Source organism: Haliotis asinina, chromosome 2, assembly GCF_037392515.1.
Source record: "Haliotis asinina isolate JCU_RB_2024 chromosome 2, JCU_Hal_asi_v2, whole genome shotgun sequence".
NCBI lineage: Eukaryota > Metazoa > Mollusca > Gastropoda > Lepetellida > Haliotidae > Haliotis > Haliotis asinina.
In genome coordinates, this window is record NC_090281.1 from 46,128,574 (window position 1) to 46,146,372 (window position 17,799).

At 39.9% G+C, this 17,799-nt stretch overlaps 1 protein-coding gene across 1 annotated transcript; it reads right to left on the minus strand.

The window, feature by feature from the left end:
• Positions 1 to 1,683: 1,683 nt before the first annotated feature.
• LOC137273807 (uncharacterized) lies at positions 1,684 to 16,569 on the minus strand. Its single transcript, XM_067806666.1, has 17 exons — positions 16,438 to 16,569; positions 15,583 to 15,896; positions 15,064 to 15,218; positions 14,301 to 14,553; positions 13,957 to 14,062; positions 13,370 to 13,466; positions 12,701 to 12,796; positions 10,046 to 10,096; positions 9,550 to 9,634; positions 9,258 to 9,317; positions 8,858 to 9,034; positions 7,761 to 7,899; positions 6,800 to 6,908; positions 6,231 to 6,303; positions 5,708 to 5,854; positions 5,154 to 5,293; positions 1,684 to 2,552 (listed from the first exon to the last, which is right to left on the minus strand). Exons 1-17 carry the CDS (start codon positions 16,487 to 16,489, stop codon positions 2,327 to 2,329), a joined length of 2,280 nt encoding a protein of 759 aa, XP_067662767.1. The 5' UTR covers positions 16,490 to 16,569; the 3' UTR covers positions 1,684 to 2,326.
• Between the last annotated feature and the right edge of the window lie 1,230 nt (positions 16,570 to 17,799).

Below are 17,799 nucleotides of genomic sequence, written 5' to 3' on the forward strand. Positions count from 1 at the left end.
CTGTAATATTACCGATGCAATGTTAAAAATTAACTCACTCTCTCACTAATGTTGTTTTACGCAGCGTGTAGCAATGCTATATAAATTATAGAACAAGTTATATGTTCATACACATTTTCCCCATTTAACAGACTGGTTGAAGACGCATTGGTGAACACTCCTTCTCAGAATCTACAAGAACTTACTTGAATGGAATGCCAGTTTGTGGAAAATAGTTAATGACATCAAGTATCGTATCTTCATAGGTTTTCGCAGGTACAGTGTTACAGTAGTAGTATGTTCCTGGTAAACATAAAAATGTCAAAGCGAAAGAACGAAAAAGAACATGTAATAACTTCTCGCCATACAGATTTATGTTTTCGTACTCGTAAATGATAATCACAATTTTTGAAAAAAACTGCTGGTTAACACATTTAAGAAAGGTACTCTTTTGTAACAGTTATTATGTCTCTGTGACAGTTATTATGTCTGTTCAGACGTGGTAATGTGAGAAGCGTCAACATTGTCACAATGAATGAGCGTTTCGTCGGTAGCCTTCTATTATACTCTTCACAAAAAATAAACAAGTATTTTTAGTGTAATATCTTTACCAATCTCGATAGCGATTTTACCAGCATGTTAATGAAAGGTAAATATTGAAAAATACATAATCGTTAGTGACTGTCGAATTGATTTATCTGATGACATTGATAACATCAACAGAACACCACCACCCTCAGAAACAATATGTCTATTACATCATTTCATGATTTGCAATTTGAATAAATGAAAATGTAACTACTCTAAAATACGCGTTGTTTGCCTCTTTGTGAGCAAGTAAGCGGACGTCCTGGGATCTATTCCTTACATGATAATTATCTGAAGTTTAATTTTGTTGTGAAACCAACCTACCCGCCTGCTTTCAAATAAAAAACAGTTATACATATATGTTTTAATTTCTTAAAACATCCAAACAATGTGTTATCGTCATAAATAAAATGTTCTTAAACTTATAATTACAATGTCATTGCCAACACACTACGGCTCCTTGACGTTTGTTAATGACGTTTTGGCAGATAGCCGGATAGGGCATCCCAAATCAGTTGACCAACGCATACAAGCAGGCTATGTAGAACCATGTCAATGTGTTGCAGCGTTATCTGTCCAGTATGCAATATAGTTGACTGTGAGGTGAGTCTTGACATAACGGTCATCACGCTGGTAGTAGTATTGTAGGAACGTCCCCCTTGAGGACTGGGGGACGTGTAATATATTTCACATATAAACTTGTAGATGGCTGAGGCAGCAGCTATGTAGGAGAGACATCTCGCCCCATTGACATTAGGCTGAAACAGCACAAAACTTCAGCAGAGACATTAGATATAAAGACAGTCCTTTCCGTCACACTCCACTGGCTGGCAAGCAACAACCATCATGGCATCGAACATCCATGATTGGCGACGTCAAAAATGTTAAGAGCTATGAACATCAACAGGCTAGCCCCACAGATGAACAGAGACCAAGGGGTTTACCTACCCAATGCCTGTGAAAACAGTTACACGGAAGGCTTCACCAATCACCTCTTAATCCACTGTTACAGAATCATCTCACCCCTTAGTATGTTATCCCAGCTTTTGTCTATCGTTAGATCATCAACCCCACCAAGTTTCGTGATTTGAGATATTTGAAAATATTAAGCAAGAATGATTTTGTGTGATACATAGTTTATTTTATTCTCGTGTACTCGCGTAATAACATATATTCATATGTATGAAAAGGTGGTCAAGTGATCTGTAAACTTCCTAGCAACTAGTCTCTGTCATTTAAAGGAGCTCGGTGTTGTCAGGTGACAATGGTTAAAAGGTTCCTAGTAACTGCTCTCTGTCGTTTGAAGGGGCTTGGTGTAATCAAGTGATCAGGTTCATGAAGTTCCCAGAAGGCAATCTCTGTTGTTTGAAGACGCTCGGTGAGGATTCGGTAGTAAATTAATACAAGACACTTACTCATTTCAGCTGGTTTCAATTTATACATATCCAGAAATTATCATTTTAAATACACATAGTAACATATTTTGAAATGTGGCATTGATTCGACCGGTGATTTTGCATATAAAAAAAAAACTTTGATCGGTCGATAAGGAAAGAGTCATATCTTTAGATATATGTGGCTTAAAGTATTAGCTGATAATGTCCTCATATCTAAGTTGAATGTACTTGTTCTTTGTATTCATAATCCAGGGAAATAGGGGAAATACGTTTAGCTATACAAATTCTGCTCCGATTATAGATATCAGATCTGGTCGGCAGCACCACAAATTTGAAATAGTGGTTGCGATAAGGTTTTGTTCTCAGCGGCATGTTTGTTGATTAAAGCTGAGAGTAGCACTGCCGACTGGCCCGAGGTTGCAGACCACCGGAGAGGACACTCCATTCACGTTGAACCAGAAGACGACGGATTCTGCAGCCGCACCATTTAGGCTGATGATGATGTCGTCCCCGATGTTGATGTCAGTTACCCTCTGAGGTGACATCGGAACCCACTTGCTTAACTCGCCCTGAATGAGCACCTGCTTTCTGAAATTATAACCCACTTTTAGAAATCTGCATTACGAATGTATCTAATACAACATAACTAGCAATGATTTTGTTCATATTTAGACTCTAATTGTAAAGTGTTGACTGACAATGGCGTAGCAGTCTTCTGTATAGAGTTCGAAAGCCTCATTAACGCAAAATGAGACGGTAAACCTGTCACTACCATTTACGATTGCCATTCTTGAAAAAAAACTTTCGTTAAGCCCACCACGCAAATGTGTAGTCGATGTTTTTTTTTAGAAATATATCATTGACAGTTTACCATCTTTCACCACATACATGTACAGTTGTAATTGATAAAGGTAACCCAAACGGAGAAAATAAAAAAAGGCGTACTTCACGAATCAGTTGCATTAGTTTATGTTTAGGGATAAAAAGACATATTTTAATTCTGTTTACTTTACCCGTGAATTAACGTACAAGCTGGCGACAATCATAATTGTCGTGTATTTATGAATACCACCGGGAACGTCAGTAAATTCTATATGAAAGGGAGGTGTTGATAAGCTCACGACGTGTGTGTCAATATTTCAATACAGGTGTGCCATTACACATGATCATCTCCATCATCACATCCATTATGAACACGATGATAACCTGCGTCATCTACTGATGTTTATTAGTTCACAATGGTGTCTTAGATGATTAAGTTAGAACCGCAGACTATATTATATGGGGACATTATTCATGCTTCTACACTGCATCAGAGAGTCAGACTCGTTCATATCCTACAGACTTTGGCACAAGGTTCCCTTGAGAATAATGAACTCAACAACCACCCCGGATACTGAAACAGACACGAAAGGTAGTTTATTCCCTTTAGCTATTATTTATCTAATTGTATCCGTGCTGGTCATGTCTGCCAACGGAGTGGTCGTTCTCGTTGTCGCCAAGACAAAGGAGTTACATCTGCCAACGTTATGGGCCGTCACTTGGATGGCCGTCTTTGATTTCTTCATGGGTCTGTATATTTTGATTTTCGTCGTCCCCTCTGCGTTTCTGAACCGATTTGCCTACTCTGATACAATGGTCAGCGTTGCATCTTGTTTACTGACGTTTATATTAGGTCAAACGGTCTTCAACGTTGCACTAACCATCACTGAACGCTGCATTGCTGTGTGCTGGCCGTTAAGATACATCCACATTGTCACGAAAAAGCGCTTTGTCCAAGGAGTGACCATCTCGATTTTCCTAAGCTTCATCCGTGTCGTGCTGATAACTGTGCCTGATGGTGACTTTTACTTCCGTGAAGATTCTGCAATTTGTGTTGCAGACTTTGATACCTTGCCGAATCTTATGGCATCCGTGGGATTTCCTATCATCACACTATCTATGATCGTCATCTGTCTCGTGCTGATTTTCTTCAGGAAGCGAGTCGGTAAGAAACAAGTACACCCTGAAGGCGTCAACAGTCAACCAGAGACCGATGTCAAATTTCCCTTAATGTGTGTGATGTCAACGAGCGTTTTCTGCATTTCTTACGTTCCATTCACAATAGGTATTATTACAAACTACGTGTCAGGAAAAGACAATGTACCGACTCTCCTGGTGCGAATACTTATGACGTCGCTCCTATCCAACAGCCTGTGGAATGTGTTCATCTACACCGCCACCTACCAGCCATTCAGGGAGGCGCTCTTGTATCTCTTCTGCAGGTCGTACTTCAGAAAGAAACGGCAACAAGAGCTATTTACAAGGCGTTAAATCGGTCTTAACAAGACATTCCGTTGTGCTCTTATTAATTTCAACATACAAGTTAACTTATTAATCCACCTGTCGTTTATTTTTTCAAATATCCCACATAATTCTTTTTCGATTGATTTCAATGTAATCCTTCTGTTGTTCGTAAAATAATTATATTTACTCTATGTGTAAGGTGCATATATGTATTTTGTTACTATTAATACTTCACCTACTCTCTATAATTCTGTTCCAAGGTCAAAAGTCTATTATGAAATGTCTCCATAACCTCATAATAAATACGTTGTGGTTCAAATCCTTTTGTTAATTGTGTTACCACTCAACCTAAAAACATGAATAAGAATCAATAGAAGCTCAAGAATATATGAAAGTCTTTACCTGAGTACGATTTTACGAGCGGATCTGTCAGACTCTGATTCACAACTTTCACATAAATTATGTGACAATGCTTTCAACCAGAACATAGGATTTCCAGACAAAAACAGAAAGTGTGAACAGTTCACTTGTCACGAGGGGATCATGGGTTGATCTTCCCGCTATGTTTGTTTATGTTCCCTGAGCATAAGGGACCAGTAAAAAACGTATTATCATACCGAAAACTTCAGTGTTAATTTTGAATTGTCTGAAGCATTGGGTATTGGCTCAATAATAAGGAGTATGACGTCTGACTTTCTAAGTAACTTTCTACAGACTGCCAACATTACAAACACGAGATCTCTGGAATTCGAAAAATGGACAGAGGGTCATGTCCCGTCAGAGATTATAGTACGTCATTTAAAAAGGGAGTTCAGTGTCTGATATTAAAATATTCAAGACTCTCGAACTGTAATTTCGGTGCTTCAAAGTTAGACACAGAGGCGACTGTTTTGATATACGTACCCCTGAACCTTCAGGACAGGCGAGACATAGTATAGACAAAAGTCCACAGTGGTACAGCCACTCATGGTAAGGGGGTCAGCGTCTGTCAGTGGCTGGATCTTGCTGGCGTTGTTGTAAGGGAAGATCATGGAACTTGGGAACTGGAAGAGACACGAGACATCTACCCCAGATAATGATCGACTATTACCTTACCGTAGAAACCTTTGTGCTGTGAGTGTGTCTGACATATAATCAGAGGGTTTAGGACCATGAAAACGAATACAAGCACTCGGTTTTTTAACGACTGCAAGCGATGTAACAAGACAGAAAGTCCAGCCCAATCCTACGTCCTTTCGTTGGGCAACACTTTCAACTGGAAAGATTATTGCTGCAGCACCTATCATCATGACGGAACAGGGCTTCCAAATTAATTTCAGCAACAAATGTACAAAGTCTTATGACTATTTCTTGAGAGCGTGGTTTTTTTTATTACTATTTTCACCACCATCTTTCTACTCTCCGGTCCACACTGTCTGTAAACGTGTGCAACGGAACAAAACACTATGTCGACTTACTCCTTGGTAGCCTGCAATGTCGGGCGTTATCGAGTAGTCACCATTCAACTCTGCGGCAAGAATGATACCATACTTGTTCTGTCCTCCGAAATCTGAATATGTGGACCACACCTCTCCGTCCGGTCCCTCAAAGTCTCCAAAGGCAATCTGTAACGACCACTTTTGTTACGAATCTTACAAAATGTAGATGTCATAATTATTTATAATTCAATAATTGAGAATATATTTGGCGCGCCCTTCCAGACTTTATATCCTGCCCAAAGCGCACAAAGGATGCTCAAAGCGCAATCTGTTTTTGTAATTACCCCAAATCACCCAAACTGCCTGTGAGGTGCTAGAATGTTAATAGTCACATGACGAATCCAACCGGGTAACCATTTTCTGTTGGACGAACATTTGTAATTTTGAACTCACATGTCTAAGACGAGACCAAATGGATCACATGTATTTCGTTGTGGGGCAGGACTGAAGTCACAGAAACTCTCAGGAGATCAACAGTTAATTTTAGTGAACTTGAACCTACCCTTCGAATCCTATTGTCTATTGCAGTAGCAGGCCGAGATGGTTTCAGAATAAGGCCGTCCGCATTGACAGATCTGCAAACAAATGTAGAAAACGTCGATTTAGTTGCTGGGTAAAATATAACAAAAATTGTCATTGTAACTGTCATCAAATTTGATTTTGTTCTCACAAGTTTAGTCTGGTGCCTCTGGTCCAGTTTCTGTGGTAACGGTGGAACGTTGCAACATTCCTGCTGCCATAACATATGCAACACCCCTTGAAACATGAGGTGTTCGTATGACCTTGTGTGAAGGTGTCTCTACGCGGACATGTTTAGGAAAGTAAGGTATCTGTGATATATTTGACCCGTGAAGGTCCGTGGTAGAATAGGCCTTTAGCAACCCATGCTTGCCATTAAAGGCTTGTTTAATGGGATCGGGTGGTCAGGCTGACTTTGAGGACATATGACATCGCTTCTTAATTGAGCAGATCGATGCTCATGCTGTTGATCACTGGATTGGTCCAGGCTCGATTATTTACAGAACGCCGCCATATAGCCTGTGAGTGCGGCGTACAACAAAGTTCATTTACCTCATGATTAATGATTTGTTCGATCCGCCGACCATATCACTTATACCGACAGGACCCGTGCTGAGAGTAGCGACAACTGCATTCAGAGCTGTGTTTGGTTCTGATCCGTCTGGAAAAACCAAGTGCAAAACTTCAATAGCTGCGTAACTAAAGTAAACATAGACTGCTTTCAAACACTGCTGTGTCGAACATTAATGTGTCGAATCTTGTGCTATTTCGAAGAAAAAGTTTTGTCCATTAACAATCCTTCGGCATATTTTTACTTTTTAGCTATGTCGAACTCGAAATTGTGACGTTGGTTCCTTCAACTTCAACACAATAAATTTTGACTGTATCTTTAAAGCAAAAATGCTTTAAGTGTGTTTCCTCAAATCATAACTATGTAACACATGTTCTTCATTCATTAACCTGAACTGTATTTGGCTTTAGTCTCATGAAACAGTGAAGAAGGCGACAAACAAACATATGTCAGTATTTCACATGTCCTTTCAGTAAAACAAACTAACCATCCTAGAAAGCAGTAAGAAACACAACCATATGTACATGTTCTTTCTGTATACACACATACATCTCTTAAGTTAAGTGAAGTTTCAAATGAATGAGTAAAGTAATGATGTATTTATAGTCCCCCGTGCTAAAACATTTAAACCAATGCCCACAGCTATGTTTTGCAAACTGTCCAAGGATACTTCATGAAACCCATCTTTCCATTAGGCAATAAGGTGGTGGGTTAACCAAGTGCTTAAAGTGTCCCCGGTTCAATTAAAACGTAAAACTGAACTCAATCAGTATCAGGCAGTAATTCCATACATCTAGCACGGTAATGATCAAGCGCAATGTTGTAGTTCCAAAATTTGCAAACCTACCTCAATACCCGTATAGAAGTGTACGGAAGTAAATGGGAAATTAGTCAATAACTAAAGCGTTGATCTGTGTAGATTTGTTTTAAAAGATTCCTTACTGTATGGGTTGCCTGACTGAACTGAGGTTGTCCAGAAATTGTCCTTATACGGGGCTAAACCAATTGCCCAAGCCAAGAGTGATGTCAAGCCAATCTTCCAGTGGTCACTGCCAGGGTGATAGTCTCTGCTTGCCCTTGCCTCATAACGGAAAATACTCAGACAGTTCAGCAGAATCAAATACTCTAAGACTGTGAGACATCAGTTTACCGTCCAACGAAATTCAGTAACAACTAAGCATATGACAAACTTATGTCGTTATAACCGTAGCTAGTTACACGCCTTTCCACATAACCTACTTTAGTTTGTCATCAAGGCGTCAATACATCTCTAATTTTATAGTCACCGTTATTGTTATGAAATATTAAGAGGTTTATTACATGACAGTTTTCGTTACCAGCTCAAGACTACCACATGAACCCGAAGGCCGAAGGCCAATGGCCCAGACAGCTGATATGCTAGTCGAGGGCTAATATGACTGGGAAAAGGAAACTGTCATATCATAACCCATTTTACTACATGCTGGGATTTCATTATTTATAATATCGTCTTACCCCGAAATATCTTCACCAAGACTAGACCTCATAATCCCACCATTTCATAATGGACAACAACTCGAGCAGACGACATAATGCAAGTAACTAAAATACATTGGGCTAAAATACACTAGAAACTACAGAGTTTGGAGCATTTACGTGTATTCTATATGTTCCAGTTTACTAGCCGGTGTGGTTTTATATGGTATAATATATTGTCCTCGATCTGTCTTAACATTTTGAATAAAATATGTTAAACGTAAACACAAACATCGAAAGCATACCTCTGTAGATTTCCTAAAGATACATACCTTTGTCATGACGAGGAATTGATCGAAGGTTACTTTTGACTCTCTGGAAATGGCCAAACATTAGCCTGCATTTCCATAGAACTCGGAAACACACACACACAAGACTTTTTTACACATATAGCCGAGAATTTATCTGCAAGTTTTAATAAGGAATAATGTGAGTAGCATCTTTGAGTAGCTGCAGAAAAGGGTGCGTTCCATGCATGGTTCTTATGTTTTTGTTTTTACTGACTGGCAATGCTGCTCACCCACCTGTGTTACTACGGGTATTTCCAGCGACTGAAGAGCGTGGCGGGGATACGTCATGCAATACTGGATTCTCAAGCCGTTCTTGGCAGCTGCATTGCCCATTTCCAACAACCACTGCCTGCCCAAATTAACATCAGTATGAAGTGGCGTCAACGCGTCAAACTGCGAGTCTAAAAAATCCTGAAACAGCAAAACGTGTTTCTTCGTAGAGTTTTCTGAGATCTTTCAGTAGGAGTATCCTTATTTAGATGCACAGTAACATCTGAAACTCATCAGTCAGCATGGAATGAGCATTGTAAATTAAAGTAAATTAAAGACAGACTTTTCAAACTCAAAAGTTTCTTACATCTTTATTCGATGCACTACATCAGAGTAAACATACTGCCTAAGAGGGTAGTTTTACCTCTTCGAAAACAACCAGTCCCCACTGACGCGCAGAAGACATAAGATCTTGCCAAAATCGCTGAAAGAATAAAACGATTAGTTGTCGGTAACACAAAACTGTAGCATTAATAAATGTTATTCCATATAAAATTTACATATTTGAAAAGTGCCTGTATCAATTTCCATGTTATTCCGCTGCATGTCCTTCGCAGACTATTATGGTTGTATTTGATCAGATTTTAATTTGGACGGTGATTTTCAAGGAACTGACCTAGTGTCCAAGTGTAATATCAACCACTAGACGTCCTCACCTCATCAGTTGGCAGTGCTTTGTCTCCATCAATAATGAAATTGTAAGCGCCCCCATTTTTCTTGGCATATGTATTATTTGACGACCTAGGACAAGAATAAAATGATTGAGAACTGTAGCTTTCTTTATGGAAAAGATGGGCCAGTTTTCTTCTGAAGGTGTCGAGTTCTGTCAGAATACCTTTTCCGAAACCATGGATTTGAAACTCAAATTCTCGATTAGTGTTACTGAACGAGTCATTGAAACACTGCACAATTATACGAACCGAATATTTAAACATGTCGGCTGTGATGCTCCAATCATCACCAAAGATCCAAAACCCAGTTCCCAGGACAAATGACTATGGCGTAAAATAACTCTCAGTCAGCCAATATTCATCGTAAATATTCATGGCGTTACCGGCCCCTGGAGGGATATGGCTTCCGAGTAAGTCAGTGTCGTTTTTCTCGAGTACAGTTATTATAGCTGACAAATATTTGGATCAGACTGACACCTACCAAAACTTGCTGTGAGCCAGAACAGGCAGGCTAGTCTTGTTGTACAGCCACCTGAATATCAAACAAAAATATGTGAAGAACGGTCAGTGTGAGCAACTTTGTCCAGACAGACCTGTTCATCACCAGAATGATATATAGGTATTGTTGTGACATTACATGTACATCCAACCTGCACTGTGGTTGATTTCAACAAATAGTTTCAGGAAACACATGTTTCATGCTTAAACATTAATACGTGTGTGTCCAAAACAGAATTTAAAATAAGTAGTTTTTCCGTTCTATCCATAGACGAAATAATATACATATGGAAATTAATTAAGCAACACCAAATTCAAAGACACATAAAAACTTAACAAAGTTTAACGAAGTAATTTTGATGATTGATTATTCAATTTTGATGTATTGACATACAGCATGAGCTTTTCATGGGTTGATATGACGCGCGTGAAGCTTGCACAGCGCACGTGCATTGCTTTAACCTCAACTTTCGAAAAATGCACTTTTTCCCTGGGGTGTTTACAAGCGCAGGTTGTCGATTGCATTCGGTTTTTCATTCATTTCAATGTCATGGCACGTAGGAAATTATCAGAGGCCACTCGTTGGCAAATAATCGGCATGAGGAATGCTGGTATGTCTCTAAGACAAATCGGGACTCAAATCGGACGACATCATTCCATAATTTCAAAACTTTTGAAAAAATACCGGGCCACTAATGAAGTTAAAGACCTGCCTAGACCAGGAAGACCCAGGAAGACCACAGTCCGGGAGGACAGAGCTTTACTGAGACTTGTACGGCGCAGGTCCTTCGACTCGAGCTCTCGGTTGAGACAGGAGTGGCTTCCAGGGAGACCCATCTCGAACAGGACTGTTCGGAATCGTCTGAAAGCTGCAGGATACCGGGCAAGGAGGCCAATCAAGCGACCCAGACTGTCTCCAGCCCATAAGGCAGCCCGACTGGCCTGGTGTAATGACCGTTTGCACTGGAACATTGCCTCTTGGAGGAAGGTCCATTTCTCAGATGAGAGCCGGTTCTTGCTGCACATGGTGGACGGTCGTACTCGGGTCTGGAGGCAGAGGAACACAGCAATGGCTCCACGGAACATCCAGGAGACTGTGGCCTTTGGGGGAGGTTCCGTTATGGTATGGGGGTGCATTTCCATGAACTGCAAGTTGGATATCATTACCATCCGTGGCAACCTTAACGGTGTTCGTTACCAACAGGAGGTTCTTGACAGGGCTGTGGTACCTCATTTTGAGAACCATCCTCTGGCAACGAGACCCATATTTATGGACGACAATGCTAGACCTCACAGGGCGCATGCTGTAAATGATTTTTTGCGGCAAAATGCAATTGACAGAATTCCATGGCCTGCCATGAGCCCTGACCTCAACCCCATTGAACATTTGTGGGACTTTATTGGCCGTCGTGTGAGGCAGAGAGACCCACCAGTCCATAATCTCAACGAATTGACGGCTGCCCTGCATGAGGAGTGGAACAGGATCCCCCAGAATCAGATCCGGAGACTCATCCAAGGAATGAGGAGGCGTCTGGAATCGGTGGTGCGTGCGCAGGGAGGACACACTAGATATTGATGAAAGTCGGTGTGCAGACTCTCAGATGACTGTTCTTTCTTTCCATGTGACATTTGTGTTAATACACCTGACAACAACGTCTGTGGATGAATAGTAAATTGTGTCCATTTTTTCATGAATTTAAGACAGTTTTAAGAATTTGGATTTCGTTGCAATAAAGCAAAGTCTTGATACTTTTTCCCTTTAAGTTGTTTGTCAGAGATCGTCTGTTGAATAAAAAAGTGTCAAACTATATCAACCCGGCATATTTTGATTGTCAGAACACTTCAAAGTTGCTCCAATAGAAAAAATTGGGGTGTTGCTTGATTAATTTCCAGGTGTATAGATTTCAACATTGTCACATGCCTTATAATGTCGATATAAGCCTTGCAAAGATTTCTATAACTTTACATTAGACATTTATGGTTGACCCAAATTGGTGCTTGTAACACGTTTACTGATGAAGAAGCAAGCATATGCATGGAGAGAAAGCGAGGTAGGGAGTATTGCTGAGAGAATAAAATGTGTCCACAAATATGTAGCATTATAGTTTCAAAAGTGTACACTTGGCAACAGCCATGAAGTGATTTCTGGTCCGTTCTTGCCACTTCGTTCTTTCAAAAACATCCATGACGTTCTGTCTTGTCATATCATGTCACGCCATGCCATGTTTTTTTCTGCCTGAGTATGCTAATTTACACATTCCCTTGTGTCATACCATCTTACACATTCCTGTCATGCAATGCTTTCTTACGCATTCCTATCATGCAAAGTGTCATACCATCTTACACATTTCTGTCATGTGGTGCGTTTGTTTCTGCCATGTTCTCGTCACGATATGGCTGAAATATTGCCGATGTGACGTTAAATATTAACTCACTCACCCATTCGTTTCTGCCATGTCATACCGCCTTACACATTCCTATCATGCAATGCTTTCTTTTCTGCCATGACATACTGTCTTACACATTCCTATCATACAATACTTTCTTATACACTTTGTCATGCAGCCTTTTCTTTTACCACCGTTATTCGGTGGTTTCTCAACAACAGAAAGTGTGATTGCACGTCTCCTTAACGTACTCCAGTCCGCTGGGAAACACGTCAGGCCTAGGCTTCCACTGCATTATGGCGTTATGGGGATCAACGTAGTACCACCAATCGTCATACTGGAAATATCTGGAAATATATGTGAAATACTATGTCCAGGATATTATTTAAAAAGTGTCCATTTATTTTTTTCACAGTTGTTCACTTTTAAATGATGATGTATACTGTAATCTGGATATGTTCGTGTTTTAAATCCCCATTTTATATATTCTGAAAATGATACTTTAGGATGGTGCAATTTCTTAATCTTTTAGCATAGCATTTTAATTCAAAATCGTATTTCATCATTAAATAATTTTCCTATTTTGTAAAAAGCAGTGATCAAAAACATTTGTTCACTAACAGCTTCAGGCACGTGCATTATTGACAAGATGTCCCTTTTAATAAGGTCTTTTTACAGGCTGTAAATCTGGACTGCCAATCCCCATTTTGATAGTTTTGGAATGATATGTAATCCCACAATGCACCTTCATTTCTGAATTTTTTAATGAGCATTTTTAATTCAAATTTCCTTTCATGGTTAATTATATTTCCTTTTTTGTAAAACAAGCGGTTAACACTATTTCGGTTTTTTTTAATTTATAAATTTGATATTCAATATCTGTTTTGAAGTCTTACAAAAATCAGGGTTTGTTAACATACCTGACTGGAAGACCAATCTGCTGGATGTAACTGACAACATCCAAAACAGTGTCCTGGTAGTTCTTTCCTTTCTCTGACTCGTGGTAATAATATGCACCTGTAAAAATACATTCCATTAATTGAGTACCTGGTTGGCCGACATGTCACAGGTTTGTTCATTGGCTGTTCACTGGCGTATTTGCAAGAATGGAAAAATCCTGGAATTGTCAGCAATTCCAAACTTGATTACGTACACAAATATCAAACAACTTCGAGTATTTCCAAGCATGGATTGATTTTGAGTGGGTCTATATCAGAAGCATTCGTCATCACACATTGCAGACCATTGTGACGTCATCAGTTAACATAGCATCACGATGAAACGACGTCACTAACTACTAACAGTAAACAGTAAAGGTATTTGACATGGACATACGTCAGACAGGTTATTTCTGTTGACTATAAAGTTGATAAATGATTTGGGATGATAAATGTGATCTCTCGTGTTTTTCAAAGTGAAGTAATCACATAAACATGGCTACTATTATTCCTAATTTAGATATCAAAGAGTTGTAAGAGATATCAGATGTTGAAGAACATGCACTTACCGTTGTCAGTCCAATATCCAAGGTAGTTGATTGTCATATCAGATTTGACAAACCCTTCCTTATGCCCATACCAAGTCTGAAGTATTTGTCCCCAGCTTACAAAGGCCTACATGCATAAAAAATATTCATTCATTCACAACAGAATTCTTAGTAGATATTCCATGTATAAAAAAAATATGTCAGTCATTTGAAAATATATTTTCACGAGGCCAATTTTGAGAAGAAAGGACATGAAACAGTCTGAAGATGAGCCTGCTTTCAGTAATGCCCAATCAGCGGTTTATGTTTAGCCTTGAACGTAAAGTAATGGTTATGAGAGTGATGATGTAAGTGTGGAGACTTACTTTGTTGATTCCTTGGTTGCCACAGAACATGATGTAACTTGTCTCAAAATCTTTTGGCACAGTGTTCACACCTCCCATGACGCCCCAGAAGACGTTGTTTTTGCCTTTGTGGTTGTTCTGGTGATACATTGATGATGCCATGAACTCACTTGCTGGAGTTATGATCAGAGTGTTCGCCGTCTTAGATCTGTCAAACAAGGCTAGTGGGCCGCTTCCGTGGCCGTAGAGAATGTCAAATGTTGTGTCGCCCCATCTGAAAAATATTCCAGTTCCATCATTTCAAACTAGTAAACACCGAACAGAAAAACAGAGTGAGTGAGTGAGTGAGTGAGGTTGTACATCGTTGTTAGGAATATTCCAGCAATATCACGGCGGGGATAATACAGAAAAATACAGAAATACAGAATTCAGTTTTAAATAATTACATAATAAAGGGTACATTTAGGGTTTCTTTTAAGTTTCTGTGAAGATGTAAAAACTATTTTCATACTGTCTCGAGTATTTTCTCCTAGTTTCAAGTATTTGGTGAGGGGTCGATTTTATATAATTAACTGTAAAACATAATATTAACCATGAACATATAACTGAAAAGACAAAAAGAAATCTGAATAAAGTAGAAGTGAAGAAATGCTTGGAATAACAAAAAATATCAGGTAAAATAAATAGATAAATATACTTTGCCAAAGTGGTTCCATTGTGCTTTTGTAGTTTTAATGTCGTACTATTATACAGACGGTTCGTGTTCACCCATCATCGAGCTTACTGGTTGGCTTCCATATTCTGGCTACCAAACTGATTTCCAGCAAAGTACAGGTAGCCCATCGGAACATCAACCTCTTCTAATGCAATGCTTGGAAAACCAGAAATCGTCTCCGAGACACTGGCAGCTGCTGTGTTATTGGAACCGGTGATGAACTTCTGCAACGTGACAATCACAGAACCATTCCATGAGATATGGCTAAGCGCTGATGCAGCTTTGAATCAGCCCGAAAATCCAGAATTCAAGTGCCACTGACGTACGTGTGCCATTGGATGATAATATGAGTACGAATATTTGTCTTGATGGTTGGATGTTCGTATTCTTCTAAAGTCTTTGTAGTGATGCGGCATGCTGCAATTACCGATGATAATATATATGAGAATATTTAGGCTTCAGTTTTGGATGTTTGTATCCCTTATCTTGACACTATTTCTGGGGTCACATGTTGGATAGAGTTTGTATGTATCACATAGGATAGTCATTGTGAAACATAGAAATACTTGTCTTGATATTATGTCCTACCTGCTTGAACAACACGAACGGTAAGGCCGGGTCGTTGTAGGTGAATATGCTTGGATCTGGCTTGTACTGTACAATGCTGGCCTCGATCTGAGTGGACCCTGCCTGGTACACAAAACTGTTGGAGTTCCACTGTCCTATCAGGTCGACGCCACTAGACTGGCTGTGCTTGACCAGAAGCAGCGAGCCATCGGCAAAGGAGAAAATGTCTCCATCTGCTCGGAAGAAGTAGGGGCCGCTTTCCAGCCAGGTTTTTCCTTGGACAACGACGTAGAAGGAGCCGTCACTGGTGTCGACATTCACAGCAAAATCTTGTGCTGAAGAAGAATTCACATGGTCGACGGAAATTGAGTGAATGAGTATGGAAGGGAGAGCCAGCGAGATTATTTCTATAAGAAAGGTAAGATACTTTATAGATGACAACTTCTGTATTATATTATGATGCAGTGTTTCGGTATATGGTCTTTTACCGGTGTCAATCAAGTGTGAAACCCTACCAATCCCCGAGCAGTATACTACATTACACGAGACATGTGTTTGGCAGGGATGTTATATGAGTTTATACATCTCACAATATGCATGTATGCGTACAGGTGTGTGTGAAAGAGAGAGAGAGTGAGAGACTGATTCTACATAGACAATTCTTCATGTCACCTCAGTTCATGACCTGTGAGAACATTTGGACACACTCACCCGATTCTCAACTCTTGTCTTCATTACAACAAAACCGTATCGGGCTATATTTAGTCGTCATTGTGCAGTAGATATGAAAATATCAACTGGAGTATCTGTATTTTATTTATCTTTCCCTCAAAGCTAAAATAGATATGAATATGTTTGTACCATATTTGGACTCACCTGTGCAGACATTTGACGCGGTGAGGATAGCAACAATCACAAGCAGCTTCATCTTTGTTCGGACATTACACGTTGAGTGAGACTACCTGACACATTGAACAATCTCAGAGAAACCTTGAATCATTATCTATCAAGGCTACATGTTATCACAGAACGACCTTACGTTTATCAGGGTTCGATATCTGGGTTCGATTTACAACACGCAACATTGTATACATATAAACATAAAGTAGTACCAGTAATCACAAAAGTACAACATGAATTCATTACAGTAAGTGACAATCCTTGGGCAAGGCATTCAACAAAATAACAGAGGTCATTTAACCTTGAGTGGATTATGAATGTCGGCGAAAGAATTCTTGCACCATCTTGCTCAATATAATCTTCTGCCGATTTGACTGACATGCATTGAATGCATTGTAAGAATGCCAATGTGTTCAAATCTTTACCAAATGTGCTTCAGATACGTGTACCTTGGCACCAACTACAGACAGGAAGAGGTTTGAAGAGTAGCAACTCCTTGAGTGTTTCTGGCCACCTGATCGGATTGGTCGTCTCCATGGGTTGTTGGGGACTTGTTATTCTCCAGGCATTTTTCCGGCTCGTCGAGTTTGACATAGTGATCCTTGCTAACATCTTGCCATTGTTTATACTCGTAGCAATAGAAATGTTATGCAAAGGACATTTAGGACAGGCACTTGCTGTTACCTTGCCTGGTCCTCCAGATTAACCGTATACACCAACAACAATTAGAGTTCACAAAAGCAGCCAGGAAGGCATTGTTTTTCAGGGGGACTCGTCACTGTCGTCGTTTTGCCGTATGGGATAAGCTTATCATGACTTTGAACAACGTTGACGTCAAGGATAAGCGCACTACGACCTTGAACAACGCTGCTGTGTAGGATAAACATACCATGACCATGAACAATGCTGATGGACAATCGCCTGAACTTGGAGCTTGTCAACCTTCTGCAACTAGGACTTCAGATTAGGAACACGTTATCTTGATATTCAATAATAATGACAATAAGGTCGCATAAGGGGGTGTGGTCAAAGCAAGCCCTCTCATTGGTCGACGCTTGCTATCGTCCGCCAGTTGTGTCAACGTCGTTTAGTTGAGAGTCAAAATCGGCCTCAATCAACTTGTAGAAATAACGAAAAAGAACTGGTAGGTGTCACGAGTGGTGATTGATAGGCCAGTCACCCATGTTTAGACGAAGGTTTATTCGCCTGACTGCGATGGTAGCGTAGCGATCGGCAGAGCAAGCGGATGGGGTACACCGAAGTTTCCGGCCTTGTCTAGATATATTATACCGTGAAGCATTTTAAGTCGTGGGTCATCTATATATGTTTTTAAAAATC

Excerpts from the sequence above, each read along its gene's own strand:
- LOC137273807 (XM_067806666.1), bottom strand. The coding sequence starts at position 16,489 with ATGAAGCTGCTTGTGATTGTTGCTATCCTCACCGCGTCAAATGTCTGC. Across the intron at positions 6,909-7,760 it reads TCAGTCAGGCAACCCATACA|ACGGATCAGAACCAAACACA; the intron begins GTAAGGAATCTT and ends TGGTTTTTCCAG. Across the intron at positions 5,855-6,230 it reads TAGACAATAGGATTCGAAGG|ATTGCCTTTGGAGACTTTGA; the intron begins GTAGGTTCAAGT and ends TGGTCGTTACAG.